The sequence below is a fragment of the Xiphophorus maculatus genome, chromosome 14 (assembly GCF_002775205.1).
Source record: "Xiphophorus maculatus strain JP 163 A chromosome 14, X_maculatus-5.0-male, whole genome shotgun sequence".
In the NCBI taxonomy this organism is placed as follows: Eukaryota; Metazoa; Chordata; class Actinopteri; order Cyprinodontiformes; family Poeciliidae; genus Xiphophorus; species Xiphophorus maculatus.
The window spans coordinates 22,776,266-22,793,761 of record NC_036456.1 but is presented as its reverse complement, the minus strand read 5'-3'; the positions used below and the strand labels follow the sequence as shown (position 1 = coordinate 22,793,761).

At 33.1% G+C, this 17,496-nt stretch overlaps 2 protein-coding genes and 1 long non-coding RNA gene across 3 annotated transcripts; all 3 read left to right on the top strand.

The window, feature by feature from the left end:
- Window positions 1-1,437: 1,437 nt before the first annotated feature.
- On the top strand, window positions 1,438-4,256 carry LOC111611138. The gene is made up of 5 exons (XR_002753901.1): window positions 1,438-1,489; window positions 1,894-2,022; window positions 2,647-2,752; window positions 2,993-3,097; window positions 3,412-4,256. It is a non-coding gene; the product is annotated as an uncharacterized LOC111611138 (long non-coding RNA).
- Window positions 4,257-5,239: 983 nt separating this feature from the next.
- LOC102228326 (butyrophilin subfamily 3 member A2-like) lies at window positions 5,240-11,581 on the top strand. Its single transcript, XM_023345842.1, has 6 exons — window positions 5,240-5,489; window positions 6,364-6,452; window positions 7,216-7,557; window positions 8,122-8,409; window positions 8,484-8,603; window positions 8,731-11,581. The coding sequence occupies exons 1-6, from the start codon at window positions 5,476-5,478 to the stop codon at window positions 9,219-9,221; spliced, it is 1,344 nt and encodes a 447-aa protein (XP_023201610.1). The 5' UTR covers window positions 5,240-5,475; the 3' UTR covers window positions 9,222-11,581.
- A 3,100-nt stretch (window positions 11,582-14,681) lies between these two features.
- On the top strand, window positions 14,682-16,560 carry LOC111610823 (filament-like plant protein 1). The gene is made up of 2 exons (XM_023345785.1): window positions 14,682-15,410; window positions 15,695-16,560. Exons 1-2 carry the CDS (start codon window positions 15,332-15,334, stop codon window positions 16,051-16,053), a joined length of 438 nt encoding a protein of 145 aa, XP_023201553.1. The 5' UTR covers window positions 14,682-15,331; the 3' UTR covers window positions 16,054-16,560.
- Window positions 16,561-17,496: the final 936 nt, after the last annotated feature.

Sequence of the window (17,496 nt, the reverse complement as noted above, 5' to 3'; positions counted from 1 at the left end):
GTGACCCTGGACTGTTTTTGGACCACACAAAATTTAATGGTGGATGCAATAATCTCAGTTTTCATTGAACATCTCTGAAGCCCTGAAGGATTTTGTGAATCCTCTGTTCCTGCTAAATCTCCATTTTGTTTTCCCTGGTTGTCATTCAGTGATGACACTCATCTCTGCTTTATGTTCCAGACCCACCAGTGCAACCAGATCTAAACAGGACCACTTCAAAACCATCTTATTGTGATTTTTTCATAAATATTTTTGGAAACTTCTCCCTTTTCTTGGCTGCGTTTTTGGTTTTGGCTCTTAAACTGAAATGTTGTTTTGGGAATTGATGGTCTGATGGGACAACTCCCCCACACCTCACACAAGAATAAGCTTTTTCATGCATCACTAAGTTGATAAAATGTTCTGTATAAACAGATCTAAACAGTTACATGAGATATATTCATAATTTTGCCATGGTTTTAGCGCTCATCATCTATCAGCCAATCAGAGACATCAGCGTCTTTTTCTTGTGTTGAAGCGACGAGTCTCCTCTACTTGGGAGCGGCTACGTATGCTACGTTTGGGTAAATTGTAGTTGTTGATTTTACAGAAGAACATTGAGTTCAATATTTTGGAATGACACACAGCTTTTATGAACTGTGATGCTGTTAGCGCTCTGGTGGAACCGACTGCATAATATCCAAAACCACCACAAACAAACCATCATCCTCCTATTACTTTGTGTTGTTTTCTTTGTAGTTTTTGCCAGTGGCTGTTGATCACATGATGCAAAATACATTTGCAGTTTTGTGAAATACATCTGTTTAGATAAAGCTGGAAAATCACCTGATCTTAGCCTAAAAACATTTTAAAGTGAGCTTTTTCAAAATTGGTGTTTCAATTACGCAAATTTATTTTTGTAATTTCAATTTGCAGAGTTTTATAAATTAATAGAAATGCAGCTAATGACCTATAGGAACTAACAGATGGATGCAGAGATGGCCTTTATGGCGCAACAGAGACACAGAACATCAACCAGGGACAGGAAGTCAGAGGACATTTAGCACCTGACCACAGCAAGAAGTCCATCCCAGGACAGATGACCCGCTGTAGCCACTACTTTACAAACTTCAGAAGCTAATTGTTGTTTTAGAGACCAGATTAAATAAAGGTTTAATTGCTGCTATAAAGTTTGTCCCAGTCAGGCTCTGATAAGGTGATGCTGAACTTTGAAGTCAACAAGAAAGCATTTCTTTGTTCTTTGTTGTACCTGCAATACTAAAAAAACACTTCAGATACATGAAAAAAATAAAGTATAATCTTGCAGTTCATGATTGTTTTTCAGAATACACCAAGTTTGGACTGCAGGTTTACAGCATCAAAAAAAAAAAAGGTGTGCTAACCACACATTTTTGACCCTTAAAGTGAAACCGATTCATTTATAGCAGAACTTTGACCCTTCAGTGTTTACTGCAGTCTGAGGTGAACTCAAGCAGCACGCATCCTCCCGGTGAGTTTATCTAATGTAAAAAATGTTCTTTTCAAACATTATTCAGATGATTATTTAGTCTGTTTGCTAAGTAATTACTTTGATTTTATGAAAAACTTTATATATTTAAATGAAAACATTTTTCATTTGGTAGATTATGAGAATAATGTGTTGCATTTTTATGAATGTAGAGTGGTTTCTTTCTGCAAGTGCTTAAGATATATTTTTAAGTTTTATGTGGTTACAGAATAACAGTAGATATTCTAGTTTTTCCAAAAGTACTTGAACACAAACCAAGTTAACTTAAAAGTTAAGTTAACTTTGGCTTCCACACATAACTTGTGCTCATCAGGAAATAATAGATCCTTTGAACAGGTTTTGATGATGTGGTTTGTGATTGTGAAGTTTATTTTTTTGTTTTTTAGGTAATAACAAGACAGTCCCAATGTATTTCATTTGGGCTCCAGCCTGTTTCGATCTGATCAAATCAAATCAAACCATTGTGATCGTTTCTGGAGTGGCTGTTTCTGCTGCTCTCTGCTGGACATACAGATGTAAGTTATTGTCATTTATTAGTAATAACATAGCAAATACTGCTAATAAAGAATTTATGCATTCATGTGATTTGATAAGATTTATGATTTGGGTCAATTAATTTAAAATAATGTATTTGAATACAATTTCTTGTGAAAGAGTAGGATGTTATTTAAGTCTCTCAGACAGTATTACCTAACTGTGAGTACTTATTGAAGATATTTATTGAAAAAATCATTGTTTGTAGCAGAATAAGTATTTATAGTAATAATAATTATATATTTCATTTAAAAGGGGCTTTCAGGGCACTTAAGGTCACCTCGTAAAAATAAAACAAGTACATTTTAAATAAAAAAAAGAAATTAATTCAAGAAACCTGCATTCCAGGTGAATTTAGAGTCAAAAAAGAAAATTATTACTCATCAGCATCTGAACATGGAGGAGTTGGTGAAAAATAAAGAAAATCAAATACTACAGAACCAAATCCCTCAGCACCTTTTATCTGAATGAATTGTAACGTTTTGTTGTGCAAAATGCAGTTTAATGCAGAAGCAGAAGAAGTTCAAAAGCTGCTGGATGTGTGCATGATTTAATCACAGCTTGTTTATGTGCATTAAAATATGTAATAACCTTTTTGCCAACAGGTGAGAATGCTGAGCTGCAGAGATCAATAAAACAACTACAACATGACAAGAAGCAGTTAAATACAGAAAATAATGAGCTGAAGGGGGAAACTGGAGAAAATACAAGGTGAAGTCAAATAACAACTTGCAGATTAAAAAAGTTACATTTAGAACATTTAGTTGTTTCTGGAGTTAAAAGTAGATACAATTCAAAATCTGTACTTATGGAAAAATATTTTGTAGTTTAAAAATGGTTATTAAAATGATATCATGTTACATTTCAACAGGATAGCATCATCCTGCTAATCAAGTTTCATTTAATTTACATTTCAGGATTAAATATAAAGTTTAACCTTTTTGCCAACAGGTGAGAATGCTGAGCTGCAGAGATCAATAAAACAACTACAACATGAAAAGAAGCAGTTAAATACAGAAAATAATGAGCTGAAGGGGAAACTGGAGAAAATACAAGGTGAAGTCAAATAACAACTTTCAGATTAAAAAAGTTACATTTAGAAAATGTAGATGTTTCTGGAGTTAAAAGTAGATTAAAAGCAGATATTAAAATGCTATCATGTTACATGTCAACAGGATAGCATCATCCTGCTGATCCTGTTAATGCTGAACTGAACTTCAGCATTAAGTTTCATTTAATTTATATTTCAACATTAAATATAAAGTTTAATACTGAAGGACAGATCAGAGAAAAAATAAATCAAATTATTGTATGTTTTATATGACATGTTGTGTAAGTGGTATTACAATTTTAATGTTTTTTGGCAACAGGTGAGAATTCTGATCTAAAGAAGAAAAATGATAAACTACAAACCACAATGAAAAACATGAAAGGAGAACTGGAGAACCAGAAACATCAACTTGAGGAAAAACGTAGAGAAGTTGAGAATGAAAGGGAGAAAAATAAAAACGAGCTTCAGTCAGAGGAAACTAAAATAAGAGACGGAGAAAATACTGAGGACAAAGAGTCATTATTAAGAAGAAAGGAGGATCTCCTGAAGTCTCAGTGGAAACTGGATGAGAACAAGAAACATTGTGAATGGCAGATATTAAACACAGAGAAACTGCTGGAACCGATAGAGATGCTGCTGTCAACACAAACAGATAAAGAGGAGGATGTTTAAAACAGCATCTAGAGAAGATCATGCTATAACTAACAACAACTACAGAAAAACTATTATATTAACAATAATTGTTATTTTACTTTCTGAGTCTTCCTGGAATTAAAATTGTTTTTAGAAAAAATAATAAATCCAATTCAGACAAGGTAAACAGCAAAGACCACCTTTGTTTTCTGAATGGAACCGACATCCATCCATCCATCCATCCATCCATCCATCCATCCATCCATCCATCCATCCATCCATCCATCCATCCACCCACCCATCCACCCATCCATCCATCCCTAGTTTTGATCAATTGGATTTTATTATTATCATTTAGGTCTGTCAGTATTAGTTGATTTAATTGGTTTAAGTTTCAGATCTATTTCTTGAAATTAACTATTGTGATTTTTAATGTTCTTTGTAATAAAAACATAAATAAACACAGAAACTCCATACTAGGAATTGTGTACTTTTCAATGTGCAAATGTCTGTATTGAATAAAAATAATAAAAAGTCAACAAGTCCATTTAAGTTTGGTGAGACGTCCAGAGCTGTGGACACCTTAAAGTTCTTGTGCCTCAGTAGGAACCACTGTGTTCATCTTCATCATGTCTGTGGTTCAGATGATTTTCAGCTCTGAACCACAGACACATTCCCACAGCGTGGAGGCAGAGAACTAAACCTGCCTCAGTAATGAAGAGATCATGGAGTCACATTCAGATCTCAGATTGCTGTTACCTTTTCTTTTCACTTTTTCAGATTTATTTCCTTTCCTGTTCAGCATTTAGAGCTGGTAGATTATTTTTGAAATTTTAACAAATCTTATCTTTGTTTTGGGAGAACATAAGAACAATAATTATCTTAGCAAGTTTTCACAAAAAGATATAGTTATGATACCCAGGGTGTAGCATTAAATGTCCTGAACCATTTAGAAAAGGCCAGTCGCCATTTTGATGGAGAGTTCAGGACAGGAGGCTTTGCAGCAAGTCTGGTGCAGAAACTAGAAAGTAGCCTTTTTTTCCAAGTAAATTACTAAACTAGATGAATAAAATGGGCATCAGAAAAGTCAAAAAGGTGTTTGCTATACTAAAAAGTTATTAGAAATAATATAATTAGAAAGACAAAAATATAATGTGTGTAATTTCTTGTACTTTTTAGTAAACTATTTATTGCAGTTTATTCTGTGGAGAATATTCTGAGCTCCACACTATAAGGTGTGGTGGGTCAGACTTTAGTCTTTCCTCTGGAAGGGGTTAAATATTAACTACAGAATTATGAGCCTCTGCAAAATGTTGGAATCAAAACCGTCTTTTTATCCCAAACATAAACTTGAAAATATTACATTAATACATTTTTAATACCATTATGCCCACATTGCTGTTAAAGTTTCAGTATATGTGTTAAACATACGTAACGTTCACTCTTTCAATTTCAGATTGATTGAACGTTATGATAAATATTAACCAGGTTTAGCTCTTTGCAGTAATAAAACAATATCCAGGCTGGAAATCCTGGTGTGAAACTGCAAGATATTTTCCGGAGGGTTTGGTTTCACATCGCTACAGAAGATGATCAGGGTTAGCATGATTTCTATTTGGCCTAAAAATTAATTTAAAAGATTTTGTATTAGTTCATTTAATATGAACTAATACGTGAGAACATCTTTACTGAAACATCTTCATTCTGAGGACTTTGACCACGAAACTCGCAGAGAAAAGAGAAAACAAGAATGTCACTAAAAAGGTATTTTCATTCATTTTATTCTCATATTTCTTATTATTGTTTCCCATAGCTTCTTATTTACTTACATACATTAAAAGTACAATGTGAAGCTTGTTTTTAATAAATAGAAAAATGTAAGTTTCTGTAGCTGGCAGTAAAATCACGGCAGTTTTCAGGACGACTTTCTGCTTCGACATGTTGAATTAGACATTTTCTGTATGACTGTCAGTCTCTACTGTCATCAAGGTTTGACCCAAACTTATTCACATCCATCCAGTCATGTTTATTTCTGGCTTTTATTTTTAGCAGAGAACCTATTGGATCCAAACACGGTTTATTTTAGGATCAGGTCTTTACTTTGGGTGATAAAAACACCTTAAATCTAAATAATGTTAATATTTATTGTAACCAGACATCTATATTTTTGTCTTACCTGCTAAAAGACATAATTTTATTTATCGTAACAAACATTTTGCTTCTTCCTTTCTTAAGGAGAAAAATGTTTTCTTTTAGCAGCCAAATTCATGCTTGTTAAAACATCTTCATGTGATGTTTAAAGTGGAAGGAAGAACTTATTTTTATTTTCCTGTATATTTGAAGACCTGGTGTCTCTGTTTTCTAAATCAACGGTCTCACCTGCTGCTAGTGATTCCCTTAAATGCAGCTGAGCTGCAGTTATTTTTTATTTTTCTGAGTCATTGTTTCAGCTGCTGTATGAAACAATGATGAATAAAAATTGTCAAAGAAATTGTGGCCGTACACTTAACTCATATGCAGCCTTGTAAAGTTTAGAAATTTTGTCAAATCCATGAAAAGTTATAAATCAATAAATAGGTTCACATTGTTTGTTAGTAAATATATTTCCAAGCTTTAAATTTATGTCTGTGTGTTTCAGTTTCTGTGTTTCCAAGATGATTCACAACGGAGATGGATTCATTTCTGGACTCTTTCTCAGCATTTTTATTTTGATTCACCTCAATGAAGGTAACTTCTTTACAGGAATAAGGATTCAGGTTTCAGACATGGACTTGGGGAGAAATTTATTTTCATAAAGAAAGATTCAGACTTTATTTAGACTAGACAGGCATGCAGGTCTAATTAAGTTTATTAAGCAGGAGCTGGTATGTAAGTTACGGAAACGTAATGGAGTCTCCAGCACTATTCATCACAAATCCTTGTAAAGTCTTGATCTATGTCTTCAGTTGACACTCTCTCATTACCACTCTCCCATGGGAGTCATTATTATTTGCAATAATATGCTGAGATTATAGCATATTATCTCAAATTAATAATAATTATTAAATACAATAATAATGACTATTATTGCCAATGTAATTTAAGATCTGGGAAACTTCTCTGAAAACATCTGTCTCTTCAAAAAAGCACTGATTATGCAGTTAGCCAGTTGATATAAAAGAAACAGTTGAAAAATTGTTGGCTACAGTAAAACACTCAATACTGACATGAACTATGTTTAAATAATTAGAATTTGTCACTGAACCCCAGCCTCCTTAAAGCCAATCCAGCTTATATGGTATTTATATTTTGTTGCTAATGTAACAGATTTTTCATGTAGGAACTTATATGACTTATATAGGCTTTAGACATAAAGAAGTCAAAACTGGATTTAAAATATCCACGTTTGGATGGAATATGCAGAAAATGTATTTGCTTATGAGAATTTGTTACTAGTTACATCTAACAGAGGAAAAATACATCTTGAAATATGAAATGTTTTGTCTCTCAGGTCAGTCGCTGGAGGCGGATTTGTCTCCGACGATCAGAGCGATGCCTGGTGAAGACGTCGTCCTGCCGTGTCATGTGGATCCTCCTCTGGACCTTTCTCAGTTTACGGTGGAGTGGGGGAGGCCAGACCTCAAACCCAGATTTGTTCATGTTTGGCACAACCAGAAGGAATATTTAGCCGACCAAAACAAAGTCTTCAAGGGAAGAACGTCTCTGTTCAATGACAAACTGAAGGACGGAAACTTTTCACTGAAACTGTCTGATGTGAGACACTCTGACAACGGAAGATACAGATGTTACAACCCAAAAGAGAAAACAGAATACTTTATCGGTCTTCTTGTTGGTGAGTAAACCAAACAATAAATGTATTTATCTTACCAGGACTGGTTTACAGTCTTATTAAAACCAAACAGGTTCACACTGAGATATATTTTTAACAAAGGCAACTTAATGTTGGGTTTCAAATGGTTTGGATCAGTAAGAAGATAAAATAAGGTAAGCCTCAATAACTAAAAAAAAAGGCAAATAATAAACGTGGAAGCTGTTACAGTTTATCTACAAAGATTTACAACACAATTACAGGAACAACAGTGTTGCTAACTGGTCTATTTAAATCTGGATTTTGTTTGAGTCACTTTCTGTCACCATGGAGAGAGTTAGAGCAGAACGACCACAGAAAAAACATAAAGTAGAAAGAAATTATGCTGGAAGTATTTTAATGATAAAAAGAAGAATATTAGTAATTTAAATCACTAAACACAAACAGTAAAACCTTTTGACTATCAATCAATATTAAGCTCGAAACTGTTTCCAGTTGGTGATCAATAAATGATTCCTAAGAAATGTGACTCTAAAACCTTTCAGGATATATTTTTACTAAATAGTTTACCTGTTCTGTCATCATCAGGTTCTGTTTCCTCACCTGGAATCAGTTTATCAGGACTTGATAAAAGCTCTGCTGGAGTGAAGCTGGACTGCAGCGCTGCAGGCTGGTATCCAGAACCTGAGCTGTTCTGGCTGGACGGAGACGGGAACATCATGTCTGCTGGACCTGCAGAGAAAAGCCCAGATCCTGATGGTGTTTACACTGTTAGCAGCAGAGTGACTGTAGAGAAGAGAAACTACAACAACTTTACCTGCAGAGTCCAACAGAGAGACATCAACCAGAGCAGAGAGACACACATTCATGTTCCAGGTAGGAAACTAAAACATTTAGATCAGTAAACACTTTAGTTATTTCAGTAACGGTTCTGTTTGGTCGTGTTTCAGACGATTTCTTCATGAATGAGTCCAGCTGCTCCGTTTCTATCAGCTTCAATGTGATTTTAGTCGTCATGTTTGTTCTTGGAGTCACTTTTCTTATTTGGATGAAGCAACAAAACCAAAAGAGTGAGTTTGTTTTATGTATATGTAGAAACCTAATAAACTTTTACAATCTTAAAGAAAAACAATTTCCATTCTTTGTGTAGGAACTGCACTAACTATCTTTATCCGAATTCTCTTTTTGTTTCTACAGAAAAGAAAAAGTTAACAAAGAAAATCAATGAAGAGCAAAAGAACCTCATTACAGCAGCAAAACTAGAGGAGGAGCAAGAAAAGAGCAAGAAGGAACAGAAAATCATTGATCAGCAGATTAATGCGTTAAAGGAGATGTCAGAGGAACTAAATATGCAGAAAAAACTATTTGATGATCAAACGGTGGAGACAGCAAAAATGATTGATGAAGATGAGAAGAAGTTTAAGGCTGTTGATGAGGAAGTAAACCAGACGGGGAACATGACAGAAAAAAAAGCACAAGGATATTTAAAACTGAAGGAAATTATAACAGAGAGCAAAGAGAAACTGACTAAGAGAAAGCAAGGTCAACAAGAGGTCGGATTTATGACAGATAAACTAATAAAGAGAACAAACGATGAAATTAACAAGCTGGAGGAGAGAAAACAGGAGATAGAAAACCATCTAAAGGAAATAAACAAACAACTTGATCAAAAAGAGACACAGGAGTAAATCTGATGTCACTCATGAGACAGAAATAAATGAAGTTTTCATTTATTCTGCAACATCTTGATAAAAGAAAAGTTTCAACAGGTTCAAACTCAGCAGATTTACTGAAAACACTAAAACTTTTCTATCACTGAAACACTAAAGAAAGTTTAGATGTGAATTTAATCTGACAGGTGAAAAAACTGCTGGAAACTCAGAGAACAAACCTCCTGAAAACAAACCCAAAATATGACAATTTTACATATGTATAAAATCTGTTTTTCTTTTAGCTTTATAAACTTTTTATTTACTAAAATAAATGAAAAAACTCATGAAATATATCTGAAAATAAACCAATGACATTTTTGTATAATCTGATTTATACTGAATAAGCACACAGGTGGTTTAAATGTTTAAATAATGTTTATTTTTTCAATATATTTTCTTTGTAATAACAAATAAATCAGATTTTCTATTCCACTGAGTGTCCTATCATTGATGAGATACTCAGAAATAAAACATGTAAAATGTTGCTGTTATTAGAAATTAAACAGTTCATTCTAAAATAATGTTTATTTTACTTATGGAGCTTTAATCATTTTTTTAATCAAAATAACACCCTGTTGTTTTTTATATCAATATTTAAATCTTAATGTTTTTTCACCATCATAAAGCCTCATCTGTCATTCTTATAATCTTTGATAAAATTACAGGGAAGAGAAAATTCTGAACTTTATTGTTTTACTTCATCTTTACTTTTTCACATCAGTGTAGAATAATTTTAGCTTTTCTTTTAGTTCAGTAAAAATTATAAGCTGTTAATTTTAGGTTTATATTGAATGTTGTCTTCTAACAACATGCAGAAAGTGGAAAACAGTTGGACATTCACAGAGTTATGGGGATTGAACCTGACAGTTTTTATGATGATATGAATATTTCTAATCAGTGTTCAGAGAATTATCCGTTCTCCATCAGGTTCTTTATGTGTGAGGTTGAAGAAGAGTCAGTGAGTTGAATTCATGAATTAATTTATTGATACCAAATAATTTTCCATAGTTCATGCTATCTTTATGAGCAAGCAGAGTAAAATGACATCAAGCAACAGTTTTATATCCCTGGGTAAAAATATTAACTTTAAAATCCTGTAATGTTTTAAATCATTTTATCTAGGATCTAAAAATACCGAAACAGCGAATTATAAAATCTGGTTTTATAACATTTCAGTGATGCCTCATCAGGACTGATCTGGATCTGCTTCATTTCATCATCTAGTTGTCAAACCAGTGAAATAAGCAGGAAATTCAGAATCAATACAAACACTTAGAAATGTGAAGAATATCAGATGGTTTTCAGTTTATGATGGTAAAAGGTTAAGATTCTAAATTTTGTACTTTCAGTCTCAGTTCTAAATTGATGTTTCTGATTTTGTAACATTCTGGACATTTTACTGGAATATGTTGTTACCTCAGTATTAAAGTCTCTATTTTTTCTGCAACAGAGATGAATGCTGAGCTGACGGGGAAAATAAAACGACTTGGTGATACACGGGACAAAGTGAAAGATGAACTGGAGAAGCAGAAACAGGATATTTTACAGCAGCTTGAAGAAGTCCAGAATCAAAAAGAAAAAAACAAAAAGGATCTTCAGTCGACGCAGAAAGAAATAACAGAGAAACAAACGTTTGATGAAAAAGAATCATGTTTAGTAAAAAAAAAGAAGAATTACTACAAACCCAGTGGAAACTGGATAAGAGAAAGAAAAATTATGAAAGACAGCTACTGAACATTGAAAAGGTTTTGGAACCTATAGAGATTCAGATGGCAAGAGAAAATAAATGAGCTAATTAAACTTTTGGAATATTAATGATTATAATGTTAATGACAAAACAGTGGATTGATTGGAATCCTAATGAGTATGGAAACTGAAATCATTAACAATAGCTCATGACAAATGAATAAATAATTACTTCCATTAAAACTGAACAAAAGTGTTTCTCATGAGAATTTATTCTCATATTTGAAATATTCTCAAAAAATTGGTGAGAAGGGAGAATTAGTGCTACCTTTACTTCAATGTTTGCAAGGATGCTAATTTGTTTTGCAGGCTTAAGTGTTTTTTTCTTTGTATTTATAAAATAATGTAAACTTTTGGTCAGACTTTTTTTTATTGGAGAGCTGCCTTTGATTTAATCCCAGTTTCTCCTGTTTGTGCTTGTTAGGTGGATTATTTTGCTGTTTTTTATTTTTTGTTTTCTTGGAGTTAGCTAAGATCAACTTTAATTTTCTTTCAGGGTTTGTAATGTTGGCATGATCTCTTCCTGAATCTAATCATGTGTTTGTACTATGAAGAGTCAAAATATGGAATAAAACAAATATTAAATTTAATCTGGCATCTTTATTCTCTATGTCCAGTTGACCTCACCAGGGGACAATAGACACATTTATTCTAGAAATGTTGTATTGTTTTTATGTTGTACTATAGAAATAATCATCCCTACATGTTGCTTCTGGTTCATTGAATTCAGATGGAGGACGAAAAGTTTTGTGACTGAAAGTTTTGTATGATTTTCCTATTTATTCACATTTTAGAGCATTGATGGGGGTTTAAACAGAGCACAATAATATCTTTGTTTCCCTGAAAATTTGGTTCGACCACAGTTGTACTGGAACCTGTAAATGATTAGATATTAACACATGAAGGCTTTATTTCCTATAAAACTACAGGAAGCCAGAAAGTGTTGGAATTAAAATCTTTATTTTTAATAAAATATCAACAGTGGATAAAAATGTATCTGATTTTGCACATTTACATTTTAATTTCACTTTTAAACTGACTGAGCTAAGTTTACACATTAACTAAGTATTGCTCTCTGTGCCACAATAAAACAATAATCAGTCTTTAAATCTCACAAGGTGATTTCCATAAAGATTTGAATCTCATAAAACAAATAAGATCTAACTGTCATTTTGTTTAACTTTTACTCATTTTACAGCCAGTCTAAAGGCAATGAAACATATTTGGGACACTAGATTTGAAAAAAAAAAACCTTTGATGTTTGAGAGCCTCCGAGGATTATAAATCCTGGTTCAGGTTGTCAGGGAGAGTTATATGTCTTGGAGTGTCGGTCAAATATTCTGACCAAAGGTTTTCTAGTGAAGAACAGAATTAACATGTCACTATCACACAATGAGGAGACAGAGGGATTAGGCATAAATAAGTTACTAAAAGGAATGAAAGTCAATACAAAGTTATTATATGGGTAGAAATGCAAACTGGTACGTGTGTGTGTGTGTGTGTGTGTGTGTGTGTGTGTGTGTGTGTTTGTGTGTGTGTGTGTGTGTGTGTACTTGCATAGATTAAGAATTTTTCTGGTTTATTCACTGATGTAATGAAAACCAATAGTTTTATTTAGACTAAAGCAGTGAACGCCATTTTCTAGGCTTAGTCTGAGGAACTGGTAATTTAAGTGTCTAAACTTTTACTGGTCAAATCAGTAATTATATACTTGTAATATGGGAATAAAACTTTTATTTTTGTAGATGTTATTATGAGTAAAATATATTCCATGTATAATTTACAGGATGTCACCATGTCAAACACTAAATAAACCATAAACTGTCGTGGACACACCTTGGTTTGTCGAAAAACAGAGGTTAAAGTTCAAATCAGAGCACTTTGATCTAGTGGCTCATGTTACGGTTTATTCAACAATTTTCCTTTGCAGAGCAGGTATGAATTTCTCTTCATTTGTTATGCAGTTGTTATTTATAAATTCATTATGTAAATTGCAGTGAAAATGAAAATTTGCTAACAGTAACAAGTCGTTGTCAAATGCAGAGATTCTATTAAATATTAAAAAAGCTCAAAAACATGCGTCTCTAAAGACAATTACCAGATTTCAGACACATTTTAGAAAGTTAAATGTACTTTTATTGTTTTCAAGTTGCAACAGTTTTTACCATTACAGTTCCTCTGATCGACATGTTTTGTAAAACCATTTCTGTTGTCCTGGCTGTGAGCACATTCACAGGTAAGTCCTGCTGTCTTCTCTGTATAATTACATTAAGGTAAATAAATGTTAAAATTATGTCAGTATGGATTATATTGGATTTTTACTCTGATGGGTTTTAAAATTCAGATTTTTTTTCATTGTTTTTCTTAGACTTTTATCCAAAAGATGTTGTGGCAAAAAACGATAATCTCAGCCATATATTACCATCACCAGTGATGGAACAGCAGACGTTTATGGAAAAGGTGAAACAAGAACCCAAACCAGAACCTGAACAGGTATGTAAATATAACATTATCAAATCTTTCACCTCGTTTTGAAATTTTAATTGAGTTTTTCTTTTTTTTTGTCAGAATATTGTGAACTAAACTAAAAAAGATGAACTTATATCAACATATTCATTTATGTTCTTCAGTGAATATTTCTCACTCCTTGTTATCATCCTTCTCCTCTTCACATAATTTTTTAGGTAAACCAAGAAGATCTCAGCCGTATGTCATCATCACCAGTGATGGAACAGCAGGAGGTTATTGAAAAGGTGAAACACTCATGGTAACCTGTCAGCTACAGTATTTTTATTTTTAAGCTTTCCACTCTGCCACACTGATAATTATAGATTTCTTATCAATCTCTGTATCATCTATTGAAAGTTAGATTACAAAATATTATTTCTGTGGTGTTAAAGTTTGTATCTCTTTTCTACAACAGGCAGAAAAGTTGAGCAGAAAAAACAAGATACAAATAAAAAGGAACAAGAAAACCAGGAAAATGAGGTTTATAAGAAGGAAACAGAAAAAGGTCAAGTTAAAGAAAAACTTTAACATTTCATGCCAAAAGTGTTAAAAGAAATGTATAATATTACAGAATGTCCTACATGAAATCAAAACCTTTTATGTGAAATTATCATTAATTAAAGATTGTCTGGTATTATAAAACTTTATTAATGAATTGGGTGGAATCAAAACCAAATTTGATCAGAATTTGAAAGTCTACATTTTTGAAATCAAAGATGGAAAATTGAGACTGATTGCACATTGTTTGATGCAGTTTGTGAAGTTCTGTTTTGTTATTGTGTTTATAATTCAATCTGGAGAGACTCAGACGGAGATAGGAAGACAATTAGAAGAGTTTATTGACAAACAGAATTTAAAGTCTTTGTCGCTCGGGCCCTGGCTGGGGATAACGGTTATCGCAGCGTTAGCGATAGGCTTCAGATGAGCATCCCCGATGCTGTTAGGAACGTCATCCCCCAGGGCCCGGCACCGGTGGTGGAGGTTGAAGAAGGGTGCGGGCCTCAGGACCGGGCGAATGGAGGAGAAGGGGTGGTGGTGGGTTGAGCTCGGCTGGAGAGCGAAGGACACCATGGATGAAGGTCCTTATCAGCTGGGACTTGGTCGGTGATTGGACGTGACGTGGCTTGGTCCGGCGTTGATAGGTCGATGATTGTGGGCAGGTCGCTTCAATTAACGGGTCCCGGTGGGGATGAAAGAGTCTTCCAGTTTGAATTTGCGCCTAGGCTTCATTATAAATAAATATAATTTTTTTTGCTGGTTTGGAATTTCAACAGAATATTAGGTCACTGGTTGAGTTAAACTGGTATTTAAATTATATTGCAAATTTTTTGCTCAGGTCCCTCTTGAAAATGAGATCTAGATGTCAACGGGGTTTACCTGATTAAATAAAGGAATATATATATATATAAATGGTTTTAAGAAAATGACAAAATGATCTCAGTTGGAAAATCATAAAACAGCAACTTACAGATTCTCAGGTGAAATTAAACTAGAGAACGTAAATATTCTGATCCTCAGAGTTATGAGTAGAAGAGACGATGTTTGGAAGTGACGCATTTAATCAGCCAGAAGAAAAATATTGTGTTACTCAGTAGAAATGTATTAAATTCAGAAGAAAACAAAATCAGTTATAAAAGTGATCACAGTCATAACATCTGATAGAGTCTAAATATAGATTTTATTTACTATTTCATTCTCCTCCACAGTAACATGTCTTCATTTACACTCAGTATTAATATCTTGAATTTTAATTATAAGATATTGTTTCTGCTAATCTGAAGTTTGTATGTTTTGTTTTCCACACAGAGAAGATCTATAAACTGACCAAGAAAATGAAAGAACAAGAAGAGAAAGAGAATCAGTTAAAGTCCAAACTTGGTGAACTGGAAGAAGAACTGGAAAAGGAAAAAGGTAACTTCAGAGAAAAAGTTTAAATATTTAATGTTACAGATAAATTTCTTACAAAAGACAGATCCTGCGATTGTATCATTTTGATGATGATTCAGCAGAAGAACTAAATTTGTTCTGTTCATTTTTTAAAGTATTCAGAGAAAAAGAATTCAGACGAGACAAACCATAAAACATCTCCTCTTACGTTTTCAATAAATTTGGTGAATGCTAAATCTTCAGAATCTGTAGTACGTAGAAATTATATCAATGTCTTTTAAATTTTATATGTTTATTTCCAACAACAGATGAGAACCAGAAGCTGCAGAACAAAGTCAAAGACAACAATCAGTTACATGACACACTGATTAAAGTCAAAGCTGAACTGGAGAACCAGAAGGATCAGCTGAACCAGAAACTCCAAGATGTCGAGATTAAGAGGAAGGAAAACAAAGAGGAAGTTCAGATGATGGAGAAAAAAATAACTATGAATGAAAACTATGATAACAAGGATCTGCTATTAGGGGAAAAAGGAAAGCTGTTACAGTCCCAGTGGAAACTGGATGAGGAGAAGAAACATTATGAAAGACAGATACTGAACATAGAGAAAGTGATGGAACCTATAGAGATACACATGATGAGAATAATGAGGATGTTGAGAAAATAACAGAAGAAAATGTGTCTAAAACAGAACAAAGGACTAAAAAACAAATGTGAAATGATTGATCAGCAAGATTCACTGAAACTAAACTAGGTTATTATGGTACAACTTCTCTCTTTAGTGTTTCAGCAACATTTTGAATCTGTTCTCTGTCCCACTGACTGCTAAAAACAGGCTTTTCTGTTTATAATTTACAGCTTTATGATCTGATTCTAATGAAATGATAACAGCAACAACCAGAATATTTAAACAGGGATCCTAAACTAGTCAGGATGAAATGAACTGATGCTTCTTAAAGGCAACATAGACAATAAAACTACTGCATGAAGAGTAAATCAATAATATTTCTGTTAAAAATGTCAAATGTAAATAAAGGTTTTAACATCAAATGTATAATTGTAAAACTCATATCACCATCTCAGGTTCTTTATCATGTCAGATGCATATTAAGCTGGTTGGTCATTTGTTTGCATTTTTTAAAAAGTTTTTTAACATTAAAATAATTTTCAGAGTTTGTGGTGTCTTTCTTTTGAATATATGTCATATTTTGTGTGATTTAGTTTGATTTCCACAGAAATCTGGTGTTTGTATTTAATTAAGAAAATAATGTTTTGAATGATAGAAGATATTGCTTAATAGATGGGAATTTAGAAAAACACTTTACTTATGAAAGTGATAAAAGAGACCACCAGTGACATGTTTTACTTATTTAAGGAATAATAAAAAAGTAACATTTATCAAAAGCTAACTTTTTATTTAAAGTTTTTTACATTTTCATATAAATTTCCACTTTTCCAACTCTTAGTAAAAACAGACAAAGACAAATAACCAAATGCAACAAATCTGAAAAAGTAGCAACAACTTTCAAGACATTGGAAAACTCTGAAAATGACTTTTTGCTCTCATAAAGTTTATTTTTCTTAAATGCCACACACACACACACACACACACACACGCACACACACACACACACACACACACATAACACACACACACACACACACACACACCCTATCAGATTGTAAAAGAAGACTCATTTTGTCATAAATACTACTTTTGTATAATTTAGTAAACATATGTACCATTTGTGTGTGTGTGTGTTATATACTCAAAATTAATATGTCAGTGTGCGTGTGGGTGTGTGTGTGTGTGTGTGTGTGTGTGTGTGTGTGTGTGTGTGTGTGTGTGTGTGTGTGTGTACTTGCATAGATAAAGAATTTTTCTGGTTTATTCACTGATGTAATGAAAACCAATAGTTTTTATTCAGACTAAGATAAGATTTATTTGTCATTGTCATCAACAGATTACAACCAGATTGAGATTTGCTCGACTCGAGTTAAGATGCAGGTTATGTGTATATACATAAAATACAAAGATAAAGAAATAAATAGTATAAAATGAGAAATAAATAGACATCAGAAGATGGTTGCAGCGCCTGAAGGCGTCGCA

Coding starts and splice junctions, on each gene's coding strand:
- LOC102228326 (XM_023345842.1), top strand. Junction 7,558..8,121: donor CTTTATCGGTCTTCTTGTTG/GTGAGTAAACCA, acceptor TGTCATCATCAG/GTTCTGTTTCCTCACCTGGA. Junction 8,410..8,483: donor GACACACATTCATGTTCCAG/GTAGGAAACTAA, acceptor GTCGTGTTTCAG/ACGATTTCTTCATGAATGAG.
- LOC111610823 (XM_023345785.1), top strand. CDS start 15,332: ATGAAAGAACAAGAAGAGAAAGAGAATCAGTTAAAGTCCAAACTTGGT. Junction 15,411..15,694: donor AGAACTGGAAAAGGAAAAAG/GTAACTTCAGAG, acceptor TTCCAACAACAG/ATGAGAACCAGAAGCTGCAG.